We start from the raw sequence: 26,431 nt of genomic DNA, 5'->3' as shown, positions 1-26,431 counted from the left end.
CTCCACGTGTCTCTGTGTGTCTCTGTCTGTCTCTGTGTCTCTCTGTCTCTGTGTGTGTCTCTGTGTGTCTCTCTCTCTCTGTGTGTCTCTCTGTCTCTCAGCGTGGCAGTGAAGGAGGTGCTGGAGAGAGAGTTCGTGGAGCACAGGAAGCCCTCCTCCCTGGAGCTGTCTCTGTGTGTCTCTGTGTGTCTCTGTGTCTCCACGTGTCTCCACGTGTCTCTGTGTCTCCGCGTGTCTCTCAGCGTGGCAGTGAAGGAGGTGCTGGAGAGAGAGTTCGTGGAGCACAGGAAGCCCTCCTCCCTGGAGCTGTCTCTGTGTGTCTCTGTGTGTGTCTCTCTCTGTGTGTGTCTCTCTGTCTCTCAGCGTGGCAGTGAAGGAGGTGCTGGAGAGAGAGTTCGTGGAGCACAGGAAGCCCTCCTCCCTGGAGCTGTCTCTGTGTGTCTCTGTGTGTGTCTCTCTCTGTGTGTGTCTCTCTGTCTCTCAGCGTGGCAGTGAAGGAGGTGCTGGAGAGAGAGTTCGTGGAGCACAGGAAGCCCTCCTCCCTGGAGCTGTCTCTGTGTGTCTCTGTGTGTCTCTGTGTGTCTCTCTCTGTGTGTGTCTCTCTGTCTCTCAGCGTGGCAGTGAAGGAGGTGCTGGAGAGAGAGTTCGTGGAGCACAGGAAGCCCTCCTCCCTGGAGCTGTCTCTGTGTGTCTCTGTGTGTGTCTCTCTCTGTGTGTGTCTCTCTGTCTCTCAGCGTGGCAGTGAAGGAGGTGCTGGAGAGAGAGTTCGTGGAGCACAGGAAGCCCTCCTCCCTGGAGCTGTCTCTGTGTGTCTCTGTGTGTGTCTCTCTCTGTGTGTGTGTCTCTGTCTCTCAGCGTGGCAGTGAAGGAGGTGCTGGAGAGAGAGTTCGTGGAGCACAGGAAGCCCTCCTCCCTGGAGCTGTCTCTGTGTGTCTCTGTGTGTCTCTGTGTGTCTCTCTCTGTGTGTGTCTCTCTGTCTCTCAGCGTGGCAGTGAAGGAGGTGCTGGAGAGAGAGTTCGTGGAGCACAGGAAGCCCTCCTCCCTGGAGCTGTCTCTGTGTGTCTCTGCGTGTGTCTCTCTCTGTGTGTGTCTCTCTGTCTCTCAGCGTGGCAGTGAAGGAGGTGCTGGAGAGAGAGTTCGTGGAGCACAGGAAGCCCTCCTCCCTGGAGCTGTCTCTGTGTGTCTCTGTGTGTCTCTCTCTGTGTCTCCGCGTGTCTCTCAGCGTGGCAGTGAAGGAGGTGCTGGAGAGAGAGTTCGTGGAGCACAGGAAGCCCTCCTCCCTGGAGCTGTCTCTGTGTCTCTGTGTGTCTCTGTGTGTCTCTGTGTGTCTCTGTGTGTGTCTCTGTGTGTGTCTCTGTGTGTCTCTGTGTCTCTGTGTCTCTGTCTGTCTCTGTGTGTCTCTCTCTGTCTGTGTTTCTGTGTGTCTCTCTGTGTCTCCACGTGTCTCTGTGTCTCTGTGTGTCTCTGTCTCCACGTGTCTCTCTGTGTATCTCCACGTGTCTCTCAGCGTGGCAGTGAAGGAGGTGCTGGAGAGAGAGTTCGTGGAGCACAGGAAGCCATCCTCCCTGGAGCTGTCTCTGTGTGTCTCTGTCTGTCTCTGTGTCTCTCTGTCTCCACGTGTCTCCACGTGTCTCTGTGTCTCCGCGTGTCTCTCAGCGTGGCAGTGAAGGAGGTGCTGGAGAGAAAGTTCGTGGAGCACAGGAAGCCCTCCTCCCTGGAGCTGTCTCTGTGTGTCTCTGTGTGTCTCTGTGTGTCTCTGTGTCTCTCTGTCTCTGTGTGTGTCTCTGTGTGTCTCTCTCTGTGTGTGTCTCTCTCTCTGTGTGTCTCTCTGTCTCTCAGCGTGGCAGTGAAGGAGGTGCTAGAGAGAAAGTTCGTGGAGCACAGGAAGCCCTCCTCCCTGGAGCTGTCTCTGTGTGTCTCTGTGTGTCTCTCTCTCTGTGTGTCTCTCTGTCTCTCAGCGTGGCAGTGAAGGAGGTGCTAGAGAGAGAGTTTGTGGAGCACAGGAAGCCATCCTCCCTGGAGCTGTCTCTGTGTCTCTGTGTGTCTCTGTGTGTCTCTGTGTGTCTCTGTGTGTCTCTGTGTGTGTCTCTGTGTGTGTCTCTGTGTGTCTCTGTGTCTCTCTGTCTCTGTGTGTGTCTCTGTGTGTCTCTCTCTGTGTGTGTCTCTCTCTGTGTGTGTCTCTCTGTCTCTCAGCGTGGCAGTGAAGGAGGTGCTAGAGAGAGAGTTCGTGGAGCACAGGAAGCCATCCTCCCTGGAGCTGTCTCTGTGTGTCTCTGTGTGTCTCTGTGTGTCTCTGTGTGTCTCTGTGTGTCTCTGTGTGTGTCTCTGTGTGTGTCTCTGTGTGTCTCTGTGTCTCTCTGTCTCTGTGTGTGTCTCTGTGTGTCTCTCTCTGTGTGTGTCTCTCTCTGTGTGTGTCTCTCTGTCTCTCAGCGTGGCAGTGAAGGAGGTGCTGGAGAGAGAGTTCGTGGAGCACAGGAAGCCCTCCTCCCTGGAGCTGTCTCTGTGTCTCTGTGTGTCTCTGTGTGTCTCTGTGTGTCTCTCTCTGTGTCTCCGCGTGTCTCTCAGCGTGGCAGTGAAGGAGGTGCTGGAGAGAGAGTTCGTGGAGCACAGGAAGCCATCCTCCCTGGAGCTTGGACGCGTGGCAGGGCGCCTGGGGCTCGAGCGAGAGGTGGTGCGGGTGTGGTTCTGTAATCGTCGCCAGCGTCAGAAGCGGGTGAAAAGCTCCCTGCAGCAGCAGCAGCAGGGCGCCCCGGGCCTGGCCACGGGCTCGGTGCTGCAGGGAGTCGCAGCTGCTGCTGCCGCTGTCACGGGGCCACAGCGGCAGTGGTGACGATACAGAGCCCTGCACCATGTATAATGCACACTGCACAATGTACAATGCACACTGCACAATGTACAATGCACACTGCACCATGCACAATGTACAATTCACCATGCACCATGCCCACTCACCATGCACTCTACACCCTGCACCCTACACCATGCACCCTACACCATGCACCATGCACACTGCACCATGCACTCTACACCATGCACCCTACACCATGATCCCTACACCATGCACCCTACACCCTACAACATGCACCATGCACCCTACACCCTGCACCCTATACCATGCACCATGCACCCTACACCATGCACCCTACACCATGCACTCTACACCCTACACCATGCACCATGCACTCTACACCCTACACCATGCACCCTACACCATGCACCCTACACCATGCACCATGCACTCTACACCCTACACCATGAACCATGCACTCTACACCCTACACCATGCACCATGCACTCTACACCCTACACCATGCATCTTACACCATGCATCCTACACCATGCACCCTACATCCTACACCATGCACCCTAGATCCTACACCATGCACCATGCACTCTACATCCTACACCATGCACCATGCACCCTACACCATGCACCCTACACCATGCACCATGCACTCTACACCATGCACCATGCACCCTACACCCTGCACCATGCACCTTACACCATGCACCCTACACCATGCACCCTACACCATGCACCATGCACTCTACACCCTGCACCATGCACAATGCATACTGCACCCTCACCCTGCACCATTGCACACTGCACCTGCACCATGTACCATTCAACACCCTGCACCATTGAACACCCTGCACAATGATACATTGTAGTTGGGAATGATGCAGCCTCACGAGGTAGTACACAATTTATCGACCACGGAAGGATGATTACTGATGCTGCTGATGACATAGATGGCACTGCTGATGATACTCATGATGATGATGGTGACGACGATTATGCTGATGATGTTAATGATGGTGTTGATGATGGTGGTGCTGCTGATGATGATGCTGATGATGGTGGTGCTGCTGATGATGATATTGATGATGGTGGTGCTGCTGATGATGATGTTGATGATGATGTTGATGATGGTGGTTCTGCTGATGATGATGTTGATGATGATGGTGTTGATGATGGTGGTGCTGCTGATGATGATGTTGATGATGGTGGTGCTGCTGATGATGAAGTTGATGATGGTGGTGCTGCTGATGATGATGTTGATGATGGTGGTTCTGCTGATGATGATGTTGATGATGTTGATGATGGTGGTGCTGCTGCTGATGATGATGTTAATGATGTTAATGATGGTGTTGATGATGGTGGTGCTGCTGCTGATGATGATGTTGATTATGGTGATGATGATGTTGATGATGATGTTGATGATGGTGGTGCTGATGATGATGTTGATGATGATGGTGGTGCTGCTGCTGATGATGATGATGATGATGTTGATGATGGTGGTGCTGCTGCTGATGATGATGTTGATGATGGTGGTGCTGCTGCTGATGATGATGTTGATGATGATGGTGTTGATGATGGTGGTGCTGCTGCTGATGATGATGGTGCTGATGATGATGATGGTGATGATGATGGTGGTGCTGCTGCTGATGATGGTGCTGATGATGATGTTGATGGTGATGATGATGATGTTGATGGTGATAATGATGATGTTGATGATGTTGATGCTGCTGCTGATGATGATGATGCTGATGATGATGATGTTGATGATGATGGTGCTGCTGATGATGATGGTGATGGTGGTGCGAACACACGGCATTGTGTGCGAATCAGAATTTGCAATACGTGAGTGCTGATGACGACGCTGCTGATGATTTTGTTGATGATGATGCTGATGATGATGTTGATGATAATAAAACAATCACGCTCAGACACGTGGTGTCCTGAGACTAACCCTGACGACGCCTGCTGCTGCTGTATATGTGGAGTCTGCGTCTCTCATCATCATCACGGAGGCTAGGAGATGTTGACTACCTCGCCTGGTCTACAGGAGGTCGTGGGTTCCATCCCTGCTGCTGTATATGTGGAGTCTGCGTCTCTCTCTCATCATCATCACGGTGGCTATGATATGTTAACTACCTCGCCTGGTCTACAGGAGATGTTGACTACCTCGCCTGGTCTACAGGAGGTCGTGGGTTCGATCCCGGTTTGTGGAGTCTGCGTCTCTCTCATCATCATCATCACGGTGGCTATGAGATGTTGACTACCTCGCCTGGTCTACAGGAGATGTTGACTACCTCGCCTGGTCTACAGGAAATGTTAACTACCTCGCCTGGTCTACAGGAGGTCGTGGGTTCGATCCCGGTTTGTGGAGTCTGCGTCTCTCTCATCATCATCATCATCACGGTGGCTATGAGATGTTGACTACCTCGCCTGGTCTACAGGAGATGTTGACTACCTCGCTGGTCTACAGGAGGTCGTGGGTTCCATCCCGGTTTGTGGAGTCTGCGTCTCTCTCATCATCATCATCACGGTGGCTATGAGATGTTGACTACCTCGCCTGGTCTACAGGAGATGTTGACTACCTCGCCTGGTCTACAGGAGGTCGTGGGTTCCATCCCGGTATGTGGAGTCTGCGTCTCTCTCATCATCATCATCACGGTGGCTATGAGATGTTGACTACCTCGCCTGGTCTACAGGAGATGTTGACTACCTCGCCTGGTCTACAGGAGGTCGTGGGTTCCATCCCGGTATGTGGAGTCTGCGTCTCTCTCATCATCATCATCACGGTGGCTATGAGATGTTGACTACCTCGCCTGGTCTACAGGAGATGTTGACTACCTCGCCTGGTCTACAGGAGGTCGTGGGTTCCATCCCGGCATGTGGAGTCTGCGTCTCTCTCCCCGTTCGTGGTCGCGTGGATTTTTCTGGGGGTCCTCGCGGTGTGGCCCCCCACCCCCTCCCTCTTCCTCCTCCTCCTCCTCCTCCACACCCACGCAGCCGCATGGAGAATCAGCAGATGCTACCACCACCACCCCCACCGCAGCGCCACCGCTCCCCCAAGCTCACAACAACAACAACAACAACAACAACCATCACCACCAATTAATCCGTCAATTAACGCCGTCGCTTTTGTCTCGCCCGGAGCGTGGGAAATATTAGAAGAGACCAGCGAGGAGCGGTGGCGCAGTGGTTAGGGCGCTGTGCCGGACCCTCCCCCCCCCCCCCCCCCCACTAGGTCGACTCGGCCTTAAAAGTGAAGGCAGGAGGAGGGGGGGTGCTGATGTTCGCCTACGCGGCTAAGGCCGTGGAATGACACGTGACATGTGGGCCGATCTCTGCCTGGCCCACCAACCCCCACTGATCAGTCGTAGCGAATGTTTGAGAGATGGGGGGGGGTGAGTGGGTGAGTGGGTGGGTGAGTGGGTGAGTGGGTGGGTGGGTGAGTGGGTGAGTGAGTGAGTGGGTGAGTGGGTGGGTGAGTGGGTGAGTGAGTGGATGAGTGGGTGAGTGAGTGGGTGAGTGAGTGGATGAGTGGGTGAGTGAGTGGGTTGGTGAGTGGGTGAGTGAGTGAGTGGGTGAGTGGGTGGGTGGGTGAGTGAGTGAGTGGGTGAGTGGGTTGGTGGGTGGGTTGGTGAGTGAGTGGGTGAGTGGGTGGGTGAGTGGGTGAGTGAGTGGGTGGGTGAGTGGGTGGGTGGGTGAGTGAGTGAGTGGGTGAGTGGGTGAGTGAGTGGGTGGGTGAGTGGGTGGGTGGGTGGGTGAGTGAGTGAGTGAGTGGGTGGGTGGGTGAGTGAGTGAGTGAGTGGGTGGGTGAGTGGGTGGGTGAGTGAGTGAGTGAGTGAGTGGGTTGGTGGGTGGGTGGGTGAGTGAGTGAGTGAGTGGGTGGGTGAGTGAGTGAGTGAGTGAGTGGGTGGGTGAGTGGGTGGGTGAGTGAGTGAGTGAGTGGGTTGGTGGGTGGGTGAGTGAGTGAGTGAGTGGGTGGGTGAGTGGGTGAGTGAGTGGGTTGGTGAGTGGGTGAGTGGGTGAGTGGGTGAATGGGTGAGTGAGCGAGTGGGTGAGTAGGTGGGTGGGTGGGTGAGTGAATGTGTGAGTGGGTGGGTGAGTGGGTGAGTGAGTGGGTGAGTGAGTGAGTGAGTGGGTGGGTGAGTGGGTGAGTGAGTGGGTTGGTGAGTGGGTGAGTGGGTGAGTGGGTGAATGGGTGAGTGAGCGAGTGGGTGAGTAGGTGGGTGGGTGGGTGAGTGAATGTGTGAGTGGGTGGGTGAGTGGGTGAGTGAGTGGGTGAGTGAGTGAGTGGGTGAGTGGGTGGGTGAGTGGGTGAGTGAGTGGGTTGGTGAGTGGGTGAGTGGGTGAATGGGTGAGTGAGCGAGTGGGTGAGTAGGTGGGTGGGTGGGTGAGTGAATGTGTGAGTGGGTGGGTGAGTGGGTGAGTGGGTGAGTGAGTGAGTGAGTGAGTGAGTGGGTGGGTGAGTGGGTGGGTGAGTGAGTGAGTGGGTGAGTGAGTGGGTGAGTGGGTGGGTGAGTGAGTGGGTGGGTCAGTGAGTGAGTGGGTGGGTGAGTGAGTGGGTGAGTGGGTAAGTGAGTGAGTGAGTGGGTGGGTGAGTGGGTGAGTGAGTGGGTGAGTGAGTGAGTGAGTGGGTGGGTGGGTGAGTGGGTGAGTGAGTGGGTGAGTGAATGAATGAGTGAGTGGATGAGTGGGTGAGTGAATGAGTGGGTGAGTGAGTGAGTGAGTGGGTGGGTGAGTGAGTGAGTGGGTGAGTGGGTGGGTGGGTGAGTGATTGGGTGGGTGGGTGAGTGGGTGAGTGGGTGAGTGGGTGAGTGAGTGGGTGAGTGAGTGGTGGGTGGGTGAGTGAGTGGGTGAGTGAGTGGGTGAATGAGTGAGTGGATGGGTGTGTGGGTGGGTGCGTGAGTGAGTGGGTGAGTGAGTGGTGAGTGGGTGAGTGAGTGCGTGGGTGAGTGAGTGGGTGAGTGGGTGAGTGGGTGGGTGAGTGAGTGGGTGAGTGAGTGGGTGGGTGAGTGGGTGAGTGGGTGGGTGAGTGAATGGGTGAGTGGGTGAGTGAGTGGGTGAGTGAGTGGGTGAGCGAGTGAGTGGGTGAGCGAGTGAGTGGGTGGGTGGGTGAGTGAGTGGGTGGGTGGGTGAGTGAGTGAGTGAGTGGGTGTGTGGGTGGGTGAGTGAGTGGGTGAGTGAGTGGGTGGATGAGTGGGTGGGTGAGTGGGTGGGTAAGTGGGTGGGTGGGTGAGTGGGTGGGTGGGTGGGTGGGTGGGTGAGTGAGTGGGTGGGTGGGTGAGTGGGTGGATGAGTGGGTGGGTGAGTGAGTGGGTGTGTGGGTGAGTGAGTGAGTGAGTGGGTGGGTGGGTGGGTGGGTGAGTGAGTGGGTGTGTGGGTGAGTGAGTGAGTGAGTGGGTGGGTGGGTGGGTGAGTGAGTGAGTGTGTGGGTAAGTGAGTGGGTGGGTGAGTGGGTGAGTGGGTGAGTGGGTGGGTGGGTGAGTGAGTGAGTGAGTGGGTGGGTGAGTGGGTGAGTGGGTGAGTGGGTGAGTGAGTGGATGAGTGAGTGGGTGAGTGGGTGGGTGGGTGAGTGGGTGGGTGAGTGGGTGGGTGAGTGGGTGGGTGAGTGAGTGAGTGGGTGAGTGGATGAGTGAGTGGGTGAGTGAGTGGGTGGGTGAGTGAGTGGGTGGGTGGGTGAGTGAGTGAGTGAGTGGGTGGGTGGGTGAGTGGGTGGGTGGGTGAGTGAGTGAGTGGGTGGGTGAGTGGGTGAGTGAGTGGGTGGTGGTGAGTGGGTGAGTGGGTGAGTGGGTGAATGGGTGAGTGAGCGAGTGGGTGAGTAGGTGGGTGAGTGAATGTGTGAGTGGGTGGGTGAGTGGGTGAGTGAGTGGGTGAGTGGGTGAGTGAGTGAGTGAGTGAGTGGGTGGGTGAGTGAGTGGGTGAGTGAATGGGTTGGTGAGTGGGTGAGTGGGTGAGTGGGTGAATGGGTGAGTGAGCGAGTGGGTGAGTAGGTGGGTGGGTGGGTGAGTGAATGTGTGAGTGGGTGGGTGAGTGGGTGAGTGAGTGGGTGAGTGAGTGAGTGGGTGAGTGGGTGGGTGAGTGGGTGAGTGAGTGGGTTGGTGAGTGGGTGAGTGGGTGAGTGGGTGAATGGGTGAGTGAGCGAGTGGGTGAGTAGGTGGGTGGGTGGGTGAGTGAATGTGTGAGTGGGTGGGTGAGTGGGTGAGTGGGTGAGTGAGTGGGTGGGTGAGTGGGTGGGTGAGTGGGTGAGTGAGTGGGTGAGTGGGTGGGTGAGTGAGTGGGTGGGTCAGTGAGTGAGTGGGTGGGTGAGTGAGTGGGTGAGTGGGTAGGTGAGTGAGTGGGTGGGTGAGTGGGTGAGTGAGTGGGTGAGTGAGTGAGTGAGTGGGTGGGTGGGTGGGTGAGTGGGTGAGTGAGTGGGTGAGTGAATGAATGAGTGAGTGGATGAGTGGGTGAGTGAATGAGTGGGTGAGTGAGTGGGTGGGTGAGTGAGTGAGTGGGTGAGTGGGTGGGTGGGTGAGTGATTGGGTGAGTGGGTGAGTGGGTGAGTGGGTGAGTGAGTGAGTGGGTGAGTGAGTGGTGGGTGGGTGAGTGAGTGGGTGAGTGAGTGGGTGAATGAGTGAGTGGATGGGTGAGTGGGTGGGTGCGTGAGTGAGTGGGTGAGTGGTGAGTGGGTGAGTGAGTGCGTGGGTGAGTGAGTGGGTGAGTGGGTGAGTGGGTGGGTGAGTGAGTGGGTGAGTGAGTGGGTGGGTGAGTGGGTGAGTGGGTGGGTGAGTGAATGGGTGAGTGGGTGAGTGAGTGGGTGAGTGAGTGGGTGAGCGAGTGAGTGGGTGAGCGAGTGAGTGGGTGGGTGGGTGAGTGAGTGGGTGGGTGGGTGAGTGAGTGAGTGAGTGGGTGTGTGGGTGGGTGAGTGAGTGGGTGAGTGAGTGGGTGGATGAGTGGGTGGGTGAGTGGGTGGGTAAGTGGGTGGGTGGGTGAGTGGGTGGGTGGGTGGGTGGGTGGGTGGGTGAGTGAGTGAGTGGGTGGGTGGGTGGGTGAGTGGGTGAGTGAGTGGGTGGATGAGTGGGTGGGTGAGTGAGTGGGTGTGTGGGTGAGTGAGTGAGTGAGTGGGTGGGTGGGTGGGTGAGTGAGTGGGTGTGTGGGTGAGTGAGTGAGTGAGTGGGTGGGTGGTGGGTGAGTGAGTGAGTGTGTGGGTAAGTGAGTGAGTGGGTGAGTGGGTGGGTGGGTGAGTGAGTGAGTGGGTGGGTGGGTGAGTGGGTGGGTGGGTGAGTGGGTGAGTGAGTGGGTGAGTGGGTGAGTGAGTGGATGAGTGAGTGGGTGAGTGGGTGGGTGAGTGGGTGGGTGAGTGGGTGGGTGGGTGAGTGGGTGGGTGAGTGAGTGAGTGGGTGAGTGGATGAGTGAGTGGGTGAGTGAGTGGGTGGGTGAGTGAGTGGGTGAGTAGGTGGGTGGGTGGGTGGGTGAGTGGGTGAGTGGGTGGATGAGTAAGTGGGTGAGTGAGTGGGTGGGTGAGTGGGTGAGTGGGTGAGTGGGTGGGTGAGTGGGTGGGTGGGTGGGTGGGTGAGTGGGTGGGTGAGTGAGTGAGTGGGTGAGTGGGGGGGTGAGTGGGTGAGTGAATGAGTGAGTGGATGAGTGGGTGAGTGAGTGAGTGAGTGGGTGAGTGGTTGAGTGGGTGAGTGGGTGAGTGGGTGGGTGAGTGAGTGGGTGGGTGTGTGGGTGAGTGAGTCAGTGGGTGAGTGAATGGGTGGGTGAGTGAGTGGGTGGGTGGTTGGGTGAGTGAGTGAGTCAGTGAGTGAGTGAGTGAGTGGGTGAGTGAGTGAGTGGGTGAGTGGGTGGGTGAGTGGGTGAGTGAGTGGGTGAGTGAGTGGGTGAGTGGGTGAATGAGTGAGTGGGTGAGTGAGTGGGTGGGTGAGTGGGTGAGTGAGTGAGTTGGTGAGTGAGTGGGTGAGTGAGTGGGTGAGTGGGTGGGTGAGTGAGTGGGTGAGTGAGTGTGTGAGTGGGTGAGTGAGTGAGTGGGTGAGTGAATGAGTGGGTGAGTGAGTGGGTGAATGGGTGAGTGAGTGGGTGAATGAGTGGGTGAGTGAGTGGGTGGGTGAGTGGGTGAGTGAGTGGGTGAGTGAGTGGATGAGTGAGTGAGTGAGTGGGTGAGTGGGTGAGTGAGTGGGTGAGTGAGTGGGTGAGCGGGTGAGTGAGTGGTTGAGTGGGTGAGTGGGTGAGTGAGTGAGTTGGTGAGTGGGTGAGTGAGTGGATGAGTGGGTGAGTGGGTTGGTGAGTGGGTGAGTGAGTGAGTGGGTGAGTGGGTGGGTGAGTGAGTGAATGAGTGAGTAGATGAGTGAGTGAGTGGGTGAGTGAGTGACACAGGCTGGAGAAGAAATGGAGCTGCTGTCTGTTTGGGCGGGGTTTATATAAGGGGGCGGGACGTTTGGGGGAGGAGGGGCGGAGTTATGCAAATCAGTTATGCTAATGAGGTATGCAAATGAATATGCTAATGAGGGTTGGGGTCGTACCGCGTTCATCGCACGCCGGTCCCCAGAGCGAAGGCCACGGGGGAGGGAAGGGTCGTCGCCCGAAACGTCGCAGGTGAGACTCGCACGTGCCGTTGGGGAAGGAGCGTGTGTGTGTACATGCGTGTGTGTGTACCTGTGTGTGTGTGTACCTGTGTGTACACGTGTGTGTGTGTACCTGTGTGTGTACATGTGTGTGTGTGTGTACATGTGTGTGTGTGTGTACCTGTGTGTGTACATGTGTGTGTGTGTGTACATGTGTGTGTGTGTACATGCGTGTGTGTATGTGTGTGTACATGTGTGTGTGTGTGTGTACATGTGTGTGTACCTGTGTGTGTGTGTACACGTGTGTGCGTGTACATGTGTGTGTACATGTGTGTGTGTGTACATGTGTGTGTGTACATGCGTGTGTGTGTACATGCGTGTGTGTGTACATGTGTGTGTACCTGTGTGTGTGTACACGTATGTGTGTACATGTGCGTGTGTGTGTTCACGTGTGTGTGTACCTGTGTGTGTGTACATGTGTCTGTGTGTACCTGTGTGTATGTGTGTACCTGTGTGTGTGTGTACCTGTGTGTACATGTGTCTGTGTGTACCTGTGTGTGTGTGTGTACCTGTGTGTGTGTGTACCTGTGTGTACCTGTGTGTGTGTACCTGTGTGTACCTGTGTGTATGTGTGTACCTGTGTGTGTGTGTGTACCTGTGTGTACCTGTGTGTGTGTGTGTACCTGTGTGTACCTGTGTGTGTGTGTGTACCTGTGTGTACCTGTGTGTGTGTGTACCTGTGTGTACCTGTGTGTGTGTGTACCTGTGTGTACCTGTGTGTGTGTACCTGTGTGTGTGTGTGTACCTGTGTGTGTGTGTGTACCTGTGTGTGTACCTGTGTGTACCTGTGTGTGTGTACCTGTGTGTGTCTGTACCTGTGTGTACCTGTGTGCGTGTGTGTGTACCTGTGTGTACATGTGTGTGTGTGTACCTGTGTGTGTGTGTACCTGTGTGTACATGTGTCTGTGTGTACCTGTGTGTGTGTCTGTACCTGTGTGTGTGTGTGTGTACCTGTGTGTACCTGTGTGTGTGTGTGTACCTGTGTGTGTGTGTACCTGTGTGTGTGTACCTGTGTGCGTGTGTGTGTATGAGCGGTGGGTGTAGTGGTTAGCGCTACGAACCCAGCGACCCGAGTTCGATTCCCGCTCACGGCCACCAGCACCACCAATGACGATTATCTGACCTTCCCCTAGGTCGACTCAGCCTCAAATGAGTAGCTGGTGCGGTTTGTAAACATCGCCACTGGGGGAGAGACAAAGGCGGTCGGGCGTGGTGCTGGTAGCCACCCACCCCCTCGTGTGCCACAGTGCCGGTAGCCTTCATAGGTGCTGCTCGCTAACAGCACTTGCCCCAACAGTCTGTTAGAGGCTACACGGGGGAGCTTTGTCTGTGTGTCTACCTTCACAGGTGCTGTCGCTACTAACAGCACTTGCCCCTGCAGCCTGTTGAGGCTACACGGGGGGGGGAGGACCTTTGTATTTGGGAGCGGTGGCGCAGCGGTTAGCGCCGCACCGGTAGAGACCCGGGTTCGATTCCCGCTCACGGCCGCCACCCCCTAGGTCGACTCAGCCTCAAATTAGTACCTGTTGCGGAATGCAGACGTCAGTGGTTTGTTGTTTGTTGTTGTTTTGTTGTTGTGTGTTGTTGTGTGTTGTGTTGTTGTGTTGTGGATGTGTGTTGTTGTGTTGTGGTTGTGTGTTGTGTGTTGGTGTGTGTTGTTGTGTGTTGGTGTGTTGTTGTTGCGTTGTAGTTGTGTGTTGTTGTTGCGTTGTGATTGCGTTGTGGTTGTGTGTTGTTGTGTGTTGCTGTTGTGTTGTTGTTGTGTTGTTGTTGCGTTGTAGTTGTGTGTTGTTGTTGCGTTGTGGTTGTGTGTTGTTGTTGCGTTGTAGTTGTGTGTTGTTGTTGCGTTGTAGTTGTGTGTTGTTGTTGCGTTGTAGTTGTGTGTTGTTGTTGCGTTGTAGTTGTGTGTTGTTGTTGCGTTGTGGTTGTGTGTTGTTGTTGCGTTGTAGTTGTGTGTTGTTGTTGCGTTGTGGTTGTGTGTTGTTGTTGCGTTGTAGTTGTGTGTTGTTGTTGCGTTGTAGTTGTGTGTTGTTGTTGCGTTGTAGTTGTGTGTTGTTGTTGCGTTGTAGTTGTGTGTTGTTGTTGCGTTGTAGTTGTGTGTTGTTGTTGCGTTGTAGTTGTGTGTTGTTGTTGCGTTGTGGTTGTGTGTTGTTGTTGCGTTGTAGTTGTGTGTTGTTGTTGCGTTGTAGTTGTGTGTTGTTGTTGCGTTGTAGTTGTGTGTTGTTGTTGCGTTGTAGTTGTGTGTTGTTGTTGCGTTGTAGTTGTGTGTTGTTGTTGCGTTGTAGTTGTGTGTTGTTGTTGCGTTGTAGTTGTGTGTTGTTGTTGCGTTGTAGTTGTGTGTTGTTGTTGCGTTGTAGTTGTGTGTTGTTGTTGCGTTGTAGTTGTGTGTTGTTGTTGCGTTGTGGTTGCGTTGTGGTTGTGTGTTGTGTGTTGCTGATCTTCGTTCACTGCCCACAACTGCTGATCCTGCTGATGCTGATCCTGCTGATGCTGCTGCTGATGCTGCTACTGCTGATGATGCAGAACAAAGACAAAGATGCCCCGTGTAGCCTGTAACAGACTGTAGGGGCAAGTGCTGTTAGCGAGCACCTATGAAGGCCGGCACGGCACACGAGGGGGTGGGTGGCCAGCACCACGCCCGGCCGCCTTTGTCTCCCCAGTGGCGATATTTACTACACACCGCACCAGTGATTATCTGAACCGGTCCTGGGCCTCCCCTAGGTCGACTCAGCCTCAAATGAGTAGCTGGTGTAGCGGTGTGTAGTAAACATCGCCACTGGGGAGACAAAGGCGGCCGGGCGTGGTGCTGGCCACCCACCCCCTCGTGTGCCACAGTGCCGGCCTTCATAGGTGCTCGCTAACAGCACTTGCCCCTACAGTCTGTTAAGGCTATACGGGGGATCTTTAGCAAACACGTACACACACATACATACACACACATACATACACACACACACGTACACACACACGTACACACACACACGTACACACACACACATACACACACACATGTAAACACACACACGTACACACATCCACACACACGTACACACACACGTACACACACACACACACACGTAGACACACACACACACGTACACACACACGTACACACACACACACACACGTACACACACACGTACACACACACACACACACGTACACACACACACACACACGTACACACACACGTAGACACACACACACACGTACACACACACGTAGACACACACACACGTAAACAGTACACATACATACACGTCCACACACACACGTACACACACGTCCACACACGTCCACACACACACGTACACACACACACGTACACACACACACGTACACACACGTCCACACACACACGTACACACACACACGTACACACACGTCCACACACACACACACACGTCCACACAAACGTACACACAACAACAACCGCCATTCGCCACTAAGTGGCGGTGACGTCACCACGACGCTTGTGCCAGGCCATGTGCACCTTGAGGCCACGTGAAGTGTCGAACGCCCGCTGGCAGGAGGTCACGGGGCAGACCCAGCAGGTGCCACGGGTCGACTGACCGAGATGACCGAGACGACTGGCTGATGCACCACCTGTGCCCCCTACTGTGCCAACTTGCTGTGCTTTAGCCACCCGGCGCTCCGCTCGTTGTTGTGAGCGTCGCTCCTCCGTTCTCCGTTGTTGGAGGGCGACTGCCTCCAACTGTCCAGTAGCGTCCTTCACGAGCCTCCTCCTCCACAGAGGCCGATCTTGACACCGCTGGTACCAGTCATCGGCAAGTCCAATCAGCCATGTACCACACACGTGTCGGTGATGTGCACGTCTTCTTCGAACGCTGGGGAGCCGGACAAGCCCCTCTCTGCACCAGCGTGGACGGCACCCTCGTGGTGTTCACCTTCTGAAGCGCTCGCTCGTCACCGTGGCGTGCGCGATGACCACCACCACAACCACCACCACCACAACCACCACCACAACCACCACCACCACAACCACCACCACGTGGCTTTTATTTAGTGTTGTGCGCGTCGCATTTAGCGCCACAGTGCCTGTGTGTCTTCTTGGTTCTTTCGGTAAAGTCACGTAGAAGGGAAATAATAAAATAATAAAATAAAACATAATAAAATTATTCTCACGACGTTTCGGCCACAACGCAAGCAGCCGTCATCAGGTGAAGATCAGGTCTGTCGGGGAGACAGCGTCTGAATGAAACAGCACCACGCTTGGAGCGTATATTTAAGCTGGGTTGGAAGGGGGGGGAAGGGCGCCTTGACAAAACAATTTGCATATCAAGATGAATTTAGCATATTTATGGGCATATTTATGGGAAATGCAGGTATGTGATTAGTACTACTTATGCCCGTGCATTATGCAGGATTAGCAGCATCAAAGGGAGGGAATATGGGAAATGCAGGTGTGTGATTAGTACTACTGATGTCCGTGCATTATGCAGGATTAGCAGCATCAAAGGGAGGGGATATGGGAAATGCAGGTGTGTGATTAGTACTACTTATGCCCGTGCATTATGCAGGATTAGCAGCATCAAAGGGAGGGAATATGGGAACTGCAGGTGTGTGATTAGTGCTACTCATGCCCGTGCATTATGCAGGATTAGCAGCATCAAAGGGAGGGGATAGGGGTAGCACTAATAAAGGGAAGGAGTGTTAATAGTATGTAGCTGCGGCAACTCGAAACCACCACGTAACAATAAGAATTGTGACCGAATTTTCACAATCAACCTGACCTTCCGCTGATCTTCCTGCGTTGCCCTTTGATGTCCGCCCTCCCCCGCCCAGGCACCCATCACCTCCGCCCATGGAGACCGCGTCCTGCCGCAAGGGATACTCGGTCCTCTTCCGCTCGGGGGTTCCTCGCGGTGAAGGCCCTCGCCACCAGGAAGGCCCTCACCACGAAGGCCCTCGCCACGAAGGTCCTCACTACCAAGGTCCTCACTACCAAGGCCCTCACTACCAAGGCCCTCACCACCACGAAGGTCCTCACCACGAAGGCCCTCACCACCAAGGCCTTCACCACCAGGAAGGCCCTCACCACGAAGGCCCTCGCCACCAGGAAGGCCCTCACCACCACCAGGAGGAAGGCCCTCACCACCACCAGGAGGAAGGCCCTCACCACCACCAGGAGGAAGGCCCTCACCACCACCAGGAGGAAGGCCCTCACCACCACCAGGAGGAAGGCCCTCACCACCACCAAGTCCCTCACCACCAGGAGGGCCCTCACGAGGAAGGCCCTCACCACCACCAGGAGGAAGGCCCTCACCACCACCAAGTCCCTCACCACCAGGAGGGCCCTCACGAGGAAGGCCCTCACCACCACCAGGAGGAAGGCCCTCACCACCACCAGGAGGAAGGCCCTCACCACCACCAAGTCCCTCACCACCAGGAGGGCCCTCACGAGGAAGGCCCTCACCAGGAAGGCCCTCACCAGGAAGGCCCTCACCACGAAGTCCCTCACCAGGAAGGCCCTCACCACGAAGGCCCTCACCACGAAGGCCCTCACCACCACCAGCAGGAAGGCCCTCACCAGGAAGGCCCCCACCACCAAGTCCCTCACCACCAGGAGGAAGGCCCTCACGAGGAAGGCCCTCACCACCACCAAGTCCCTCACCACCAAGTCCCTCACCACCAGGAGGAAGGCCCTCACCACCACCAGGAGGAAGGCCCTCACGAGGAAGGCCCTCACCACCACCAAATCCCTCACCACCAAGTCCCTCACCACCAGGAGGAAGGCCCTCACCACCACCAGGAGGAAGGCCCTCACCATCACGAAGTCCCTCACCACCAGGACGAAGGCCCTCACCACCACCAGGAGGAAGGCCCGGTGTACCGCGTGCCGGCGCTGCTGCTGCTGCCCGGCCCTCGTCACGGGGCCCTGGTGGCGCTGGCCGAGGAGCGGCGATCGGCTCACGACCACGACGCCGGCCTGCTGGTGTCACGACGCGCCGCCCTGACCGGGGGCACGCAGCTGCAGGTGAGGGGTGATTTGTGAGGGTGAGGGGATTGGTGAGGGGATTGGTGAGGGGGGGGGGGTGGTGAGGGGGGTGGTGAGGAGATGATGAGGGGATTGGTGAGGGAATTTGAGATTTGTGAGGGGATTGGTGAGGGAATTTGGGATTTGTGAGGGGATTTGTGAGGGGATTGGTGAGGGGATTTGTGAGGGGATTGGGGATTTGTGAGGGGATTTGTGAGGGGATTGGGGATTTGTGAGGGGATTTGTGAGGGGATTTGTGAAGGAATTGAGGATTTGTGAGGGGATTTGTGAGGTGATTTGTGAGGGAATTGAGGATTTGTGAGGGGATTTGTGAGATGGCGAGCGGATTGGTGAGGAGATCGTGAGGGGATTGGTGAGGGGATTTGTGAGGGGATTGGTGAGGGGATTTGTGAGGGGATTGGGGATTTGTGAGGGGATTTGTGAGGGGATTGGGGATTTGTGAGGGGATTTGTGAAGGAATTGAGGATTTGTGAAGGAATTGAGGATTTGTGAGGGGATTTGTGAGGGAATTGGTGAGGGAATTGGGGATTTGTGAGGGGATTTGTGAGGGAATTTGTGAGGGAATTGGGGATTTGTGAGGGGATTTGTGAGATGGCGAGCGGATTGGTGAGGAGATCGTGAGGGGATTTGTGAGGGGATTGGTGAGGGGATTGGTGAGGAATCGGCTCACGACCACGACGCCGGCCTGCTGGTGTCACGACGTGCCGCCCTGACCGGGGGCACGCAGCTGCAGGTGAGGGGGGGGGGGGTGAGGGGGGTGGTGAGGAGATGGTGAGGGGATTGGTGAGGGAATTGGGGATTTGTGAGGAGATTGGGGATTTGTGAGGGGATTTGTGCGGGGATTTGTGAGGGGATTTGGGATTTGTGAGGGGATTGGTGAGGGGATTTGTGAGGGGATTTGTGAGGGGATTTGTGAGGGGATTTGTGAGGGGATTGGGGGTTTGTGAGGGGATTTGTGAGGGGATTTGTGAGGGGATTGGTGAGGAGATGGTGAGGGGATTGGTGAGGGAATTGGGGATTTGTGAGGGGATTTGTGAGGGGATTGGTGAGGAATCGGCTCACGACCACGACGCCGGACTGCCGCCCTGACCGGGGGCACGCACCTGCAGGTGAGGGGGGGGGGTGAGGGGGGTGGTGAGGAGATGGTGAGGGGATTGGTGAGGAAATTGGGGATTTGTGAGGGGATTGGGGATTTGTGAGGGGATTTGTGAGGGGATTTGTGCGGGGATTTGTGAGGGGATTTGTGAGGGGATTTTTGAGGGGATTTGGGATTTGTGAGGGTATTGGTGAGGGGATTGGTGAGGGGATTTGTGAGGGGATTTGTGAGGGGATTTGTGAGGGGATTTGTGAGGGGATTGGGGGTTTGTGAGGGGATTTGTGAGGGGATTTGTGAGGGGATTTGTGAGGGGATTGGTGAGGGGATTGGTGAGGGGATTTGTGAGGGGATTTGTGAGGGGATTTGTGAGGAGATTTGTGAGGGGATTTGTGAGGGGATTGGGGGTTTGTGAGGGGATTGGTGAGGGGATTGGTGAGGGGATTGGTGAGGGGATTGGGGATTTGTGAGGGGATTTGTGAGCGGATTGGTGATTTGTGAGGGGATTGGTGATTTGTGAGGGGATTTGTGAGGGGATTTGTGAGGGAATTGAGGATTGGTGAGGGGATTTGTGAGGGGATTGGTGAGATGGTGAGGGGATTGGTGAGATGGTGAGGGGATTGGTGAGGAGATCGTGAGGGGATTGGGGCCGGACTGCTGGTGTCACGCCATGCCGCGCTGACCGGGGGCACGCGCCTGCAGGTGAGGGGTGATTGGTGAGGGGGGGGTGGTGAGGGGGGTGGTGAGGAGATGGTGAGGGGATTGGTGAGGGGATTGGTGAGGGGGGGGGTGGTGAGGGGGGTGGTGAGGAGATGGTGAGGGGATTGGTGAGGGGATTGGTGAGGGAACTGGGGGTTTGTGAGGGGATTTGTGAGGGGATTGGTGAGGGGATTGATGACGGGATTGGTGAGGGGATTGGTGAGGGGATTGGGGATTTGTGAGGGGATTGGTGAGGGAATTGGGGATTTGTGAGGGGATTGGTGAGGGGATTGGGGATTTGTGAGGGGATTTGTGAGGGGATTGGTGAGGGGATTGGGGATTTGTGAGGGGATTTGTGAGGGGATTGGTGAGGGGATTGGGGATTTGTGAGGGGATTTGTGAGGGGATTGGTGAGGGGATTGGGGATTGGTGAGGAGATTTGTGAGGGGATTGGTGAGGGGATTGGGGATTTGTGAGGGGATTTGTGAGGGGATTGGTGAGGGGATTGGGGATTTGTGAGGGGATTGGTGAGGGGATTGGGGATTTGTGAGGGGATTTGTGAGGGGATTGGTGAGGGGATTGGGGATTTGTGAGGGGATTTGTGAGGGGATTGGTGAGGGGATTGGGGATTTGTGAGGGGATTTGTCAGGGGATTGGTGAGGGGATTGGTGAGGGAATTGGGGATTTGTGAGGGGATCGTGAGGGGATTGGGGATTTGTGAGGGGATTGGTGAGGGGATTGGTGAGGGGATTGGTGAGGGAATTGGGGATTTGTGAGGGGATTGGTGAGGAGATTTGTGAAGGGATTGGGGATTTGTGAGGGGATTTGTGAGGGGATTGGTGAGGGGATTGGGGATTTGTGAGGGGATTGGTGAGGGGATTGGGGATTTGTGAGGGGATTTGTGAGGGGATTGGTGAGAGGATTGGTGATTTGTGAGGGGATTGGTGATTTGTGAGGGGATTGGTGAGGGGATTGGGGATTTGTGAGGAGATGGTGAGGGAATTGGTCAGGAGATGGTGAGGGAATTGGGGATTGGTGAGGGGATTGTTGAAGGAATTGGTGAGGGGGGATTGGTGAGGGAATTGAGGGTTTGTGAGGGGGTTGTTGAGGGGCTAGCGAGACACTGGACAACGACCCCTCCCCCGCCCCCCCGCCCCCCGCCCCGCCCCACCAGTGGGAGGAGGCGCTTGTGCTGACGACGGCACGCCTGGAGGGCCACCGCTCCATGAGCCCGTGCCCCGTGTACGACGCTCACACGGGCCGCGCCCTGCTCCTCTTCCTCGCCGTGAGCGGCCGCGTCACCGAGGATGAGCAGATCGCCAGTGGCCTCAACCGCGCCCGCTTGGGCCTCGTGAGCAGCATGGACGGGGCCCGCACCTGGGGCCCCGCCTCCGACATCACGGATGCGGCCCTGGGGTCGGCCTTCCTCCGCCGTCGCCGCTGGGCCACCTTCGGCCTGGGGCCCGGCCACGGGGAGCAGCTCCCCTCGGGGCGACTCGTCGTGCCGGCCTACGGATACCGGCGGCGCAGGCGGTGCGGCCGGGGAGCGGGGCCAGAGTCGCTGGCGCTGTACAGCGACGACCACGGCGACACGTGGAGGGCCGGGGCGCCCCTGGCCGTGGGCCCGCCCAGCCTGGAGTGCCAGGTGGCGGCCGTGACGGTGGCGGCGGCGGCGCCCGGAGGCGCGGGACGAGGTGACGGTCGCGTTGTTGCGTTCGCGGGACGTTTGCGATATGTTCGTGGTATGTCCGCGGTACGTTTGCGGTACGGCCGCGGTATGTTCGCGGTCTGCCCGCGGTACATCAGCGGTATGTCCGCGGTATGTCAGCGGTACGGTCACAGTATGTCTGTGCTACGTTTGTGATACGTTCGTGGTATGTCCGCAGTACGTCAGCGGTCTGTCCGCGGTACGTCTGCAGTACGTTGTCACCGTGCTGGTAACGAGGCTAGGGAAGACGATGACGACGCCGTCTGTGTGTTGACCACGAGCAGAGGGACGCGACGACGGCGGAGATCAAGGGGTGTGGCGAGGACATGGAGCCGCCCCCCACGCCATCGCCAACGGAGTCCGTCCGCCCCCTCGTCCTCCTGCTGCTGCTGCTACAGCCAATACTGCTGCAGCTGCTGCTGCTGCTCCAGCTGCTGCTGCTACAGCTGCCACAGAGGAGGCGGCCGAGGCGGGAGGCCTGCGCACGGTGCTGTACCTGAACGCGCGCACCTTCCTGCGGCGGCGAGCGGCGGCCGTGAGCGAGGACGACGGCGCCACGTGGGGCGCGGGCGCCCTGGTGGGGGCGCTGCCCGAGCCCACGGCCGCCGGCTGCCACGGCAGCGTCCTCGCCTTCCCGGCGCCGCGGGGGGCCGCGGGGCGAGCGGCGGCGGCGGGGCGGGAGGAGGGAGCGGGGGCGGAGGTGGAGCGGCGTTGCCATTCGAACGAGGGGGCTACCGGCAACGCTGATCGGCAGCGAGAGCGGAGGAGGCTGGGAGGGCGCGGGGCTCACGGGGGGAGCAAGGAACGGTGCCAGGAGAGGCGCGAGGAGGTGGACGACCACGACAAGAAGCTTGAGGAGGTCAAGGACAAGGAAGGGAATGTCGAGGAGGACTTCACGAAGGAGGACGCCGAAGAGGACGAGGAGGCCGGCTCCTGGGCCCTGGGCGAGGAGGCCCACGGCCGGCCATCTTGGGCCATCTTCTCGAACCCGACCGCTGAGGGGCGTCGGGCGGACGTCGGGGTGCGGCTGAGCGAGCGGCCGCTGGATCCGGCGGCGTGGAGCGAGCCGTGGGTCCTGCACGAGGGCCCCGGGGCCTACTCTGACCTGGCCTGGTGGCCCGAGTGGGGGGGCCGCGGCCGGGGCCCGATGTTCGCTTGCGTCTTCGAGTGCGGCGTCGCGTCGCCCTACGAGCAGATCGTGTGCTGCGTCTTCTCGCTCGGCGACCTCCAGGAGAACTTGCCGGGGGAGAGGCGGGTGAAGGAGCGGCGGGAGGATGAGGAGGATGACGAGGATGATGAGGAGCGGGACGGGTGCCTCCTGACCCCAAGGGGCTGCGCCATCCTGTGACTTCTCCCGAGTGGACGGAGTCCCGCAATGGTCGTGTAGCAGCAGCAGCAGCATCATGACGACAGCGACGATTAAAAATGACGATAATAGCAATACTTGCAGTCAAATGCAAACAAAAACACAATACTCTGGTACCAGAGTATTGTGTTTTTGTTTGCATTTGACTGCAAGTATTGTGGTTAATGTAGACATGATTCCTTGCAAAAGGTGTCAGTTTTGTTGCCAGAAAAAAGGGAAAAAACCCTATTGGTATATTTTGGTACTGGCAAAGGAGGTCCCATGATGTAGTGTAGGGGTGTCAGGAGAAGGATTCCCACCAAGAGGAGGTTTAGTGGGAGGGGTAATCGAGGAGATATAAGGGGAGAACGGGCGGGAAGAAGGGGGGCTTTGGCGGGAACATGATTGGGACGGCTGGGGACAGGTGTGGATGGGAGAAAAGGAATAAAAGACGAACCTCCTGCAATCTTGTGTCGGCTCTGCTTTACAATATCAACCTAGCGGTTGTCTTCCTAGATGCAGACCTGCATAGACCCCAGGGTTGCCAGCGGTGACTGGAGCTATTGCGGGAGATGTTTTTTTTTATTTTCTTCTTCTTCAATAAAAAGATGACCCCTCCTTTTGAACATTCTCACGCGTTGCTTTCAGTCGTCGCTGGGAGATGGATGTCGATTCCGGTTGAGACTCCTCCTGGCCTATCCCGCACTCTCCTACCCACAAACCCACTCGCCCACACACCTACCCACAAACCCACTCGCCCACACACCTACCCACAAACCCACTCACCCACCCACAACCATAACTCACACACCTACCCACAAATCCACTCACTCACACACAAACCATAACCTACTCACCCACAAACCCACTCGCCCACACACCTACCCACAAACCCACTCGCCCACACACCTACCCACAAACCCACTCACACACAAACCATAACCTACTCACCCACTCGCCCACAACCCACTCACCCACACACAACCATAACCCACTCGCCCACACACCTACCCACAAACCCACTCGCCCACACACCTACCCACAAACCCACTCACACACAAACCATAACCTACTCACCCACTCGCCCACAACCCACTCACCCACACACAACCATAACCCACTCACCCACACACCTACCCACAAACCCACTCGCCCACACACCTACCCACAAACCCACTCACTCACCCACAACCATAACCCACTCACCCACACACCTACCCACTCACACACAAACCATAACCCACTCACACACACACCTACCCAGTCACCCACAAACCATAACCCACAAACCCACTCACACAACCATAACCCACTCACTCACACACAAACCATAACCCATTCACCCACAAACCTTAACCCACTCACCCACACACCTACCCACAAACCCACTCACCCACACACCTACCCACAAACCCACTCACCCACAACCATAACCCACCCACACACCTACCCACAAACCCTAACTCACTCACCCACCCACCTACCCAGAAACCCACACACCTACCCACAAACCCACTCACCCACACACCTACCCACAAACCATAACCCACTCACCCACACATCTACCCACAAACCCTAACCCAGTCACCCACCCACCTACCCAGAAACCCACACACCTACCCACAAACCTACACACCTACCCACAAACCCACTCACCCACAAACCCTAACCCAGTCACCCACACACCTACCCACAAACCCACTCACCCACACACCTACTCACCCACCTACCCACAAACCCAAACCCAGTCACCACGAGGGTGCCACATGCTGTGAACGTGCCCCACACCTGTGTATTGTGTCACGCGGCTTTAATTTAAGTTAATACAACGTTACAATCATCACGATGACAACAAAGTGCATTCAGCATGGCAGCGTGGCGGCGGTGGTGGCAATGGTGGTGGTGGCGGTGGTGGCGGCGGTGGTGGTTGTGGCGGCGGTGGCGGCGTGGTGGTGGTGGCGGCGGTGGTGGCGGCGGTGGTGGCGATGGTGGTGGCGGCGGTGGTGGCGGTGGTGGCGGTGGTGGTGATGGTGGTGGTGGCGGCGGTGGCGGTGGTGGCGGTGGTGGTGACCTCACAGCAACAAGGGCCTGGGTTCGATTCCCGACTCGCTCGTCTTTCTGTGCGAGTGGAGATTGTGGTCTACAGAGTGGAGATTGTGTTCTACAGAGTGAGTGGAGATTGTGTTCTACAGAGTGAGTGGAGTTTGTGTTCTACAGAGTGGAGATTGTGTTCTACAGAGTGAGTGGAGATTGTGGTCTACAGAGTGGAGATTGTGTTCTACAGAGGGAGTGGAGATTGTGGTATACAGAGAGTGAGTGGAGATTGTGTTCTACAGAGTGAGTGGAGATTGTGTTCTACAGAGTGAGTGGAGTTTGTGCGCTACACAGAGAGAGTGTGAGTGAGTGGAGTTTGTGTTTGAGTGAGTGGAGTTTGTGTTTGAGTGTGAGTGGAGTTTGTGCTCTACAGAGTGAGTGTTCTACAGAGTGTGAGTGAGTGGAGTTTGTGTTCTACAGAGCGAGTGTTCTACAGAGTGAGTGAGTGGAGTTTGTGCTCTACAGAGTGGAGTTTGTGCTCTACAGAGTGTTCTACAGAGCGAGTGTGAGTGGAGTTTGTGTTCTACAGAGCGAGTGTGAGTGAGTGGAGTTTGTGTTTGAGTGTGAGTTAGTGGAGTTTGTGTTTGAGTGTGAGTGGAGTTTGTGTTTGAGTGTGAGTGGAGTTTGTGTTTGAGTGTGAGTGGAGTTTGTGTTTGAGTGTGAGTGGAGTTTGTGTTTGAGTGTGAGTGTAGTTTGTGTTTGAGTGTGAGAGTGAGTGTAGTTTGTGTTTGAGTGTGAGAGTGAGTGTAGTTTGTGTTCTGATCTCCCCGTCCTGCATGGGCGTTTCCTCTTCATTCTCTGCCGTCCTCCTCCCATAGCTAAACCCACACCCACAGTAGAACTGCTCTCAACCAAAAAACCCCACGACCCCCTCCCCCACCAACCCCCCCAACCAATCAGTGCGGAGAAATTCCCTGGCAGCGAATTCCTCGGCAGCGATCTCGCACTCTGAGTTGTTTTTCGGTAAAGTCACGTGGGTAAAAAATAATAATAAAATAATAATAAATGAAAATAACTCAATTAAATCACGTTTTAAATACTGGATCAGGGGAGGGTGGAGGGGGAGGTGGGCGGGGCTAGAAGAGGGAAGTGGGCGGGGCTAGAAGGGAAAGTGGGCAGGGCTATAAGGAATGTGGGCGGGGCTAAAAGGGAAGGTGGGCGGGGCTAGAAGGGGAGGCGGGCGGGGCTAGAAGGGGGAGGCGGGCGGGGCTAGAAGGGGAAGGTGGGCGGGGCTAGAAGGGGAAGTGGGCGGGGCTATAGGGGAAGGTGGGCAGGGCTAGAAGGGGAGGCGGGCGGGGCTAGAAGAGGGAGGTGGGCGGGGCTAGAAAGGTGGGCGGGGCTAGAAGGAAGGTGGGCGGGGCTAGAAAGAAGGTGGGCGGGGCTAGAAGGAAGGTGGGCGGGGCTAGAAAGAAGGTGGGCGTGGCTAGAAGGGAAGGTGGGCGGGGATAGAAGAGGGAGGTGGGCGGGGCTAGAAGGGGGGAGGTGGGCGGGGCTAGAAGAAAGGTGGGCGGGGCTAGAAGGGAAGGTGGGCGGGGCTAGAAGGGACGGTACAGCTGATACACCTGGCAAGATTATCTAAACGTATATAAGATCTTGTCTCTTGGATTTCTCTTCACTTGACACGCTAAATTTGGCTGTGACGGTCCCACCTGAAGACGGAGACTTGCGTTGCCTCCGAAACGTCGTGATTGAATTTAGTTATTTTTCACTTTTCGATTTAAAGCTTTCGTGACTGCAGGGATTCATCTTCTTGGTTCTCTCGGTAAAGTCGCGTAGAATGGAAATAATAAAAGTAAAAAAATTAAACATAATAATTTTATTGTTTTATTTTTATTACTTAATTTTTTCCATTCTACATAATAAAATGATTGTTTTATTTGTATTATTTTATTATTTCCATTCTACGTGACTTTACCGAAAGAACCAAAAAGATATTTTCCATTTATTACTACTTTATTCTATTATTATCCTTTACCCACGTGACTTTAACGAAAAACACCTAAGAGCTATGAATCCTTGCAGTCGCGAAAGCTTCGAATCTTAAAGAGTGGGTCACAAACGGTAACAATAACA

The 26,431-nt window shown here is 56.1% G+C and overlaps 1 protein-coding gene across 1 annotated transcript; it reads left to right on the top strand.

The window, feature by feature from the left end:
- The first annotated feature begins 16,225 nt into the window (after positions 1-16,225).
- LOC144952393 (sialidase-4-like) lies at positions 16,226-22,267 on the top strand. Its single transcript, XM_078882786.1, has 6 exons — positions 16,226-16,292; positions 16,557-16,621; positions 17,153-17,398; positions 20,386-20,905; positions 21,204-21,293; positions 21,351-22,267. Exons 1-6 carry the CDS (start codon positions 16,226-16,228, stop codon positions 22,265-22,267), a joined length of 1,905 nt encoding a protein of 634 aa, XP_078738912.1.
- Positions 22,268-26,431: the final 4,164 nt, after the last annotated feature.

The sequence above is a fragment of the Lampetra fluviatilis genome, chromosome 67, assembly GCF_964198595.1.
Source record: "Lampetra fluviatilis chromosome 67, kcLamFluv1.1, whole genome shotgun sequence".
Lineage (NCBI taxonomy): Eukaryota > Metazoa > Chordata > Hyperoartia > Petromyzontiformes > Petromyzontidae > Lampetra > Lampetra fluviatilis.
The sequence above is the reverse complement of the archived record's forward strand: the minus strand, read 5'-3'. Positions and strand labels throughout refer to the sequence as shown.

What these genes read in the sequence shown, in the direction of transcription:
- LOC144952393 (XM_078882786.1), top strand. Translation starts at nt 16,226, where the DNA reads ATGGAGACCGCGTCCTGCCGCAAGGGATACTCGGTCCTCTTCCGCTCG. An exon ending in GGGGGTTCCTCGCGGTGAAG is followed by an intron (nt 16,293 to 16,556) that starts GCCCTCGCCACC and finishes ACCAGGAGGAAG; the next exon opens with GCCCTCACCACCACCAGGAG. An exon ending in GCCCGGAGGCGCGGGACGAG is followed by an intron (nt 20,906 to 21,203) that starts GTGACGGTCGCG and finishes GACCACGAGCAG; the next exon opens with AGGGACGCGACGACGGCGGA.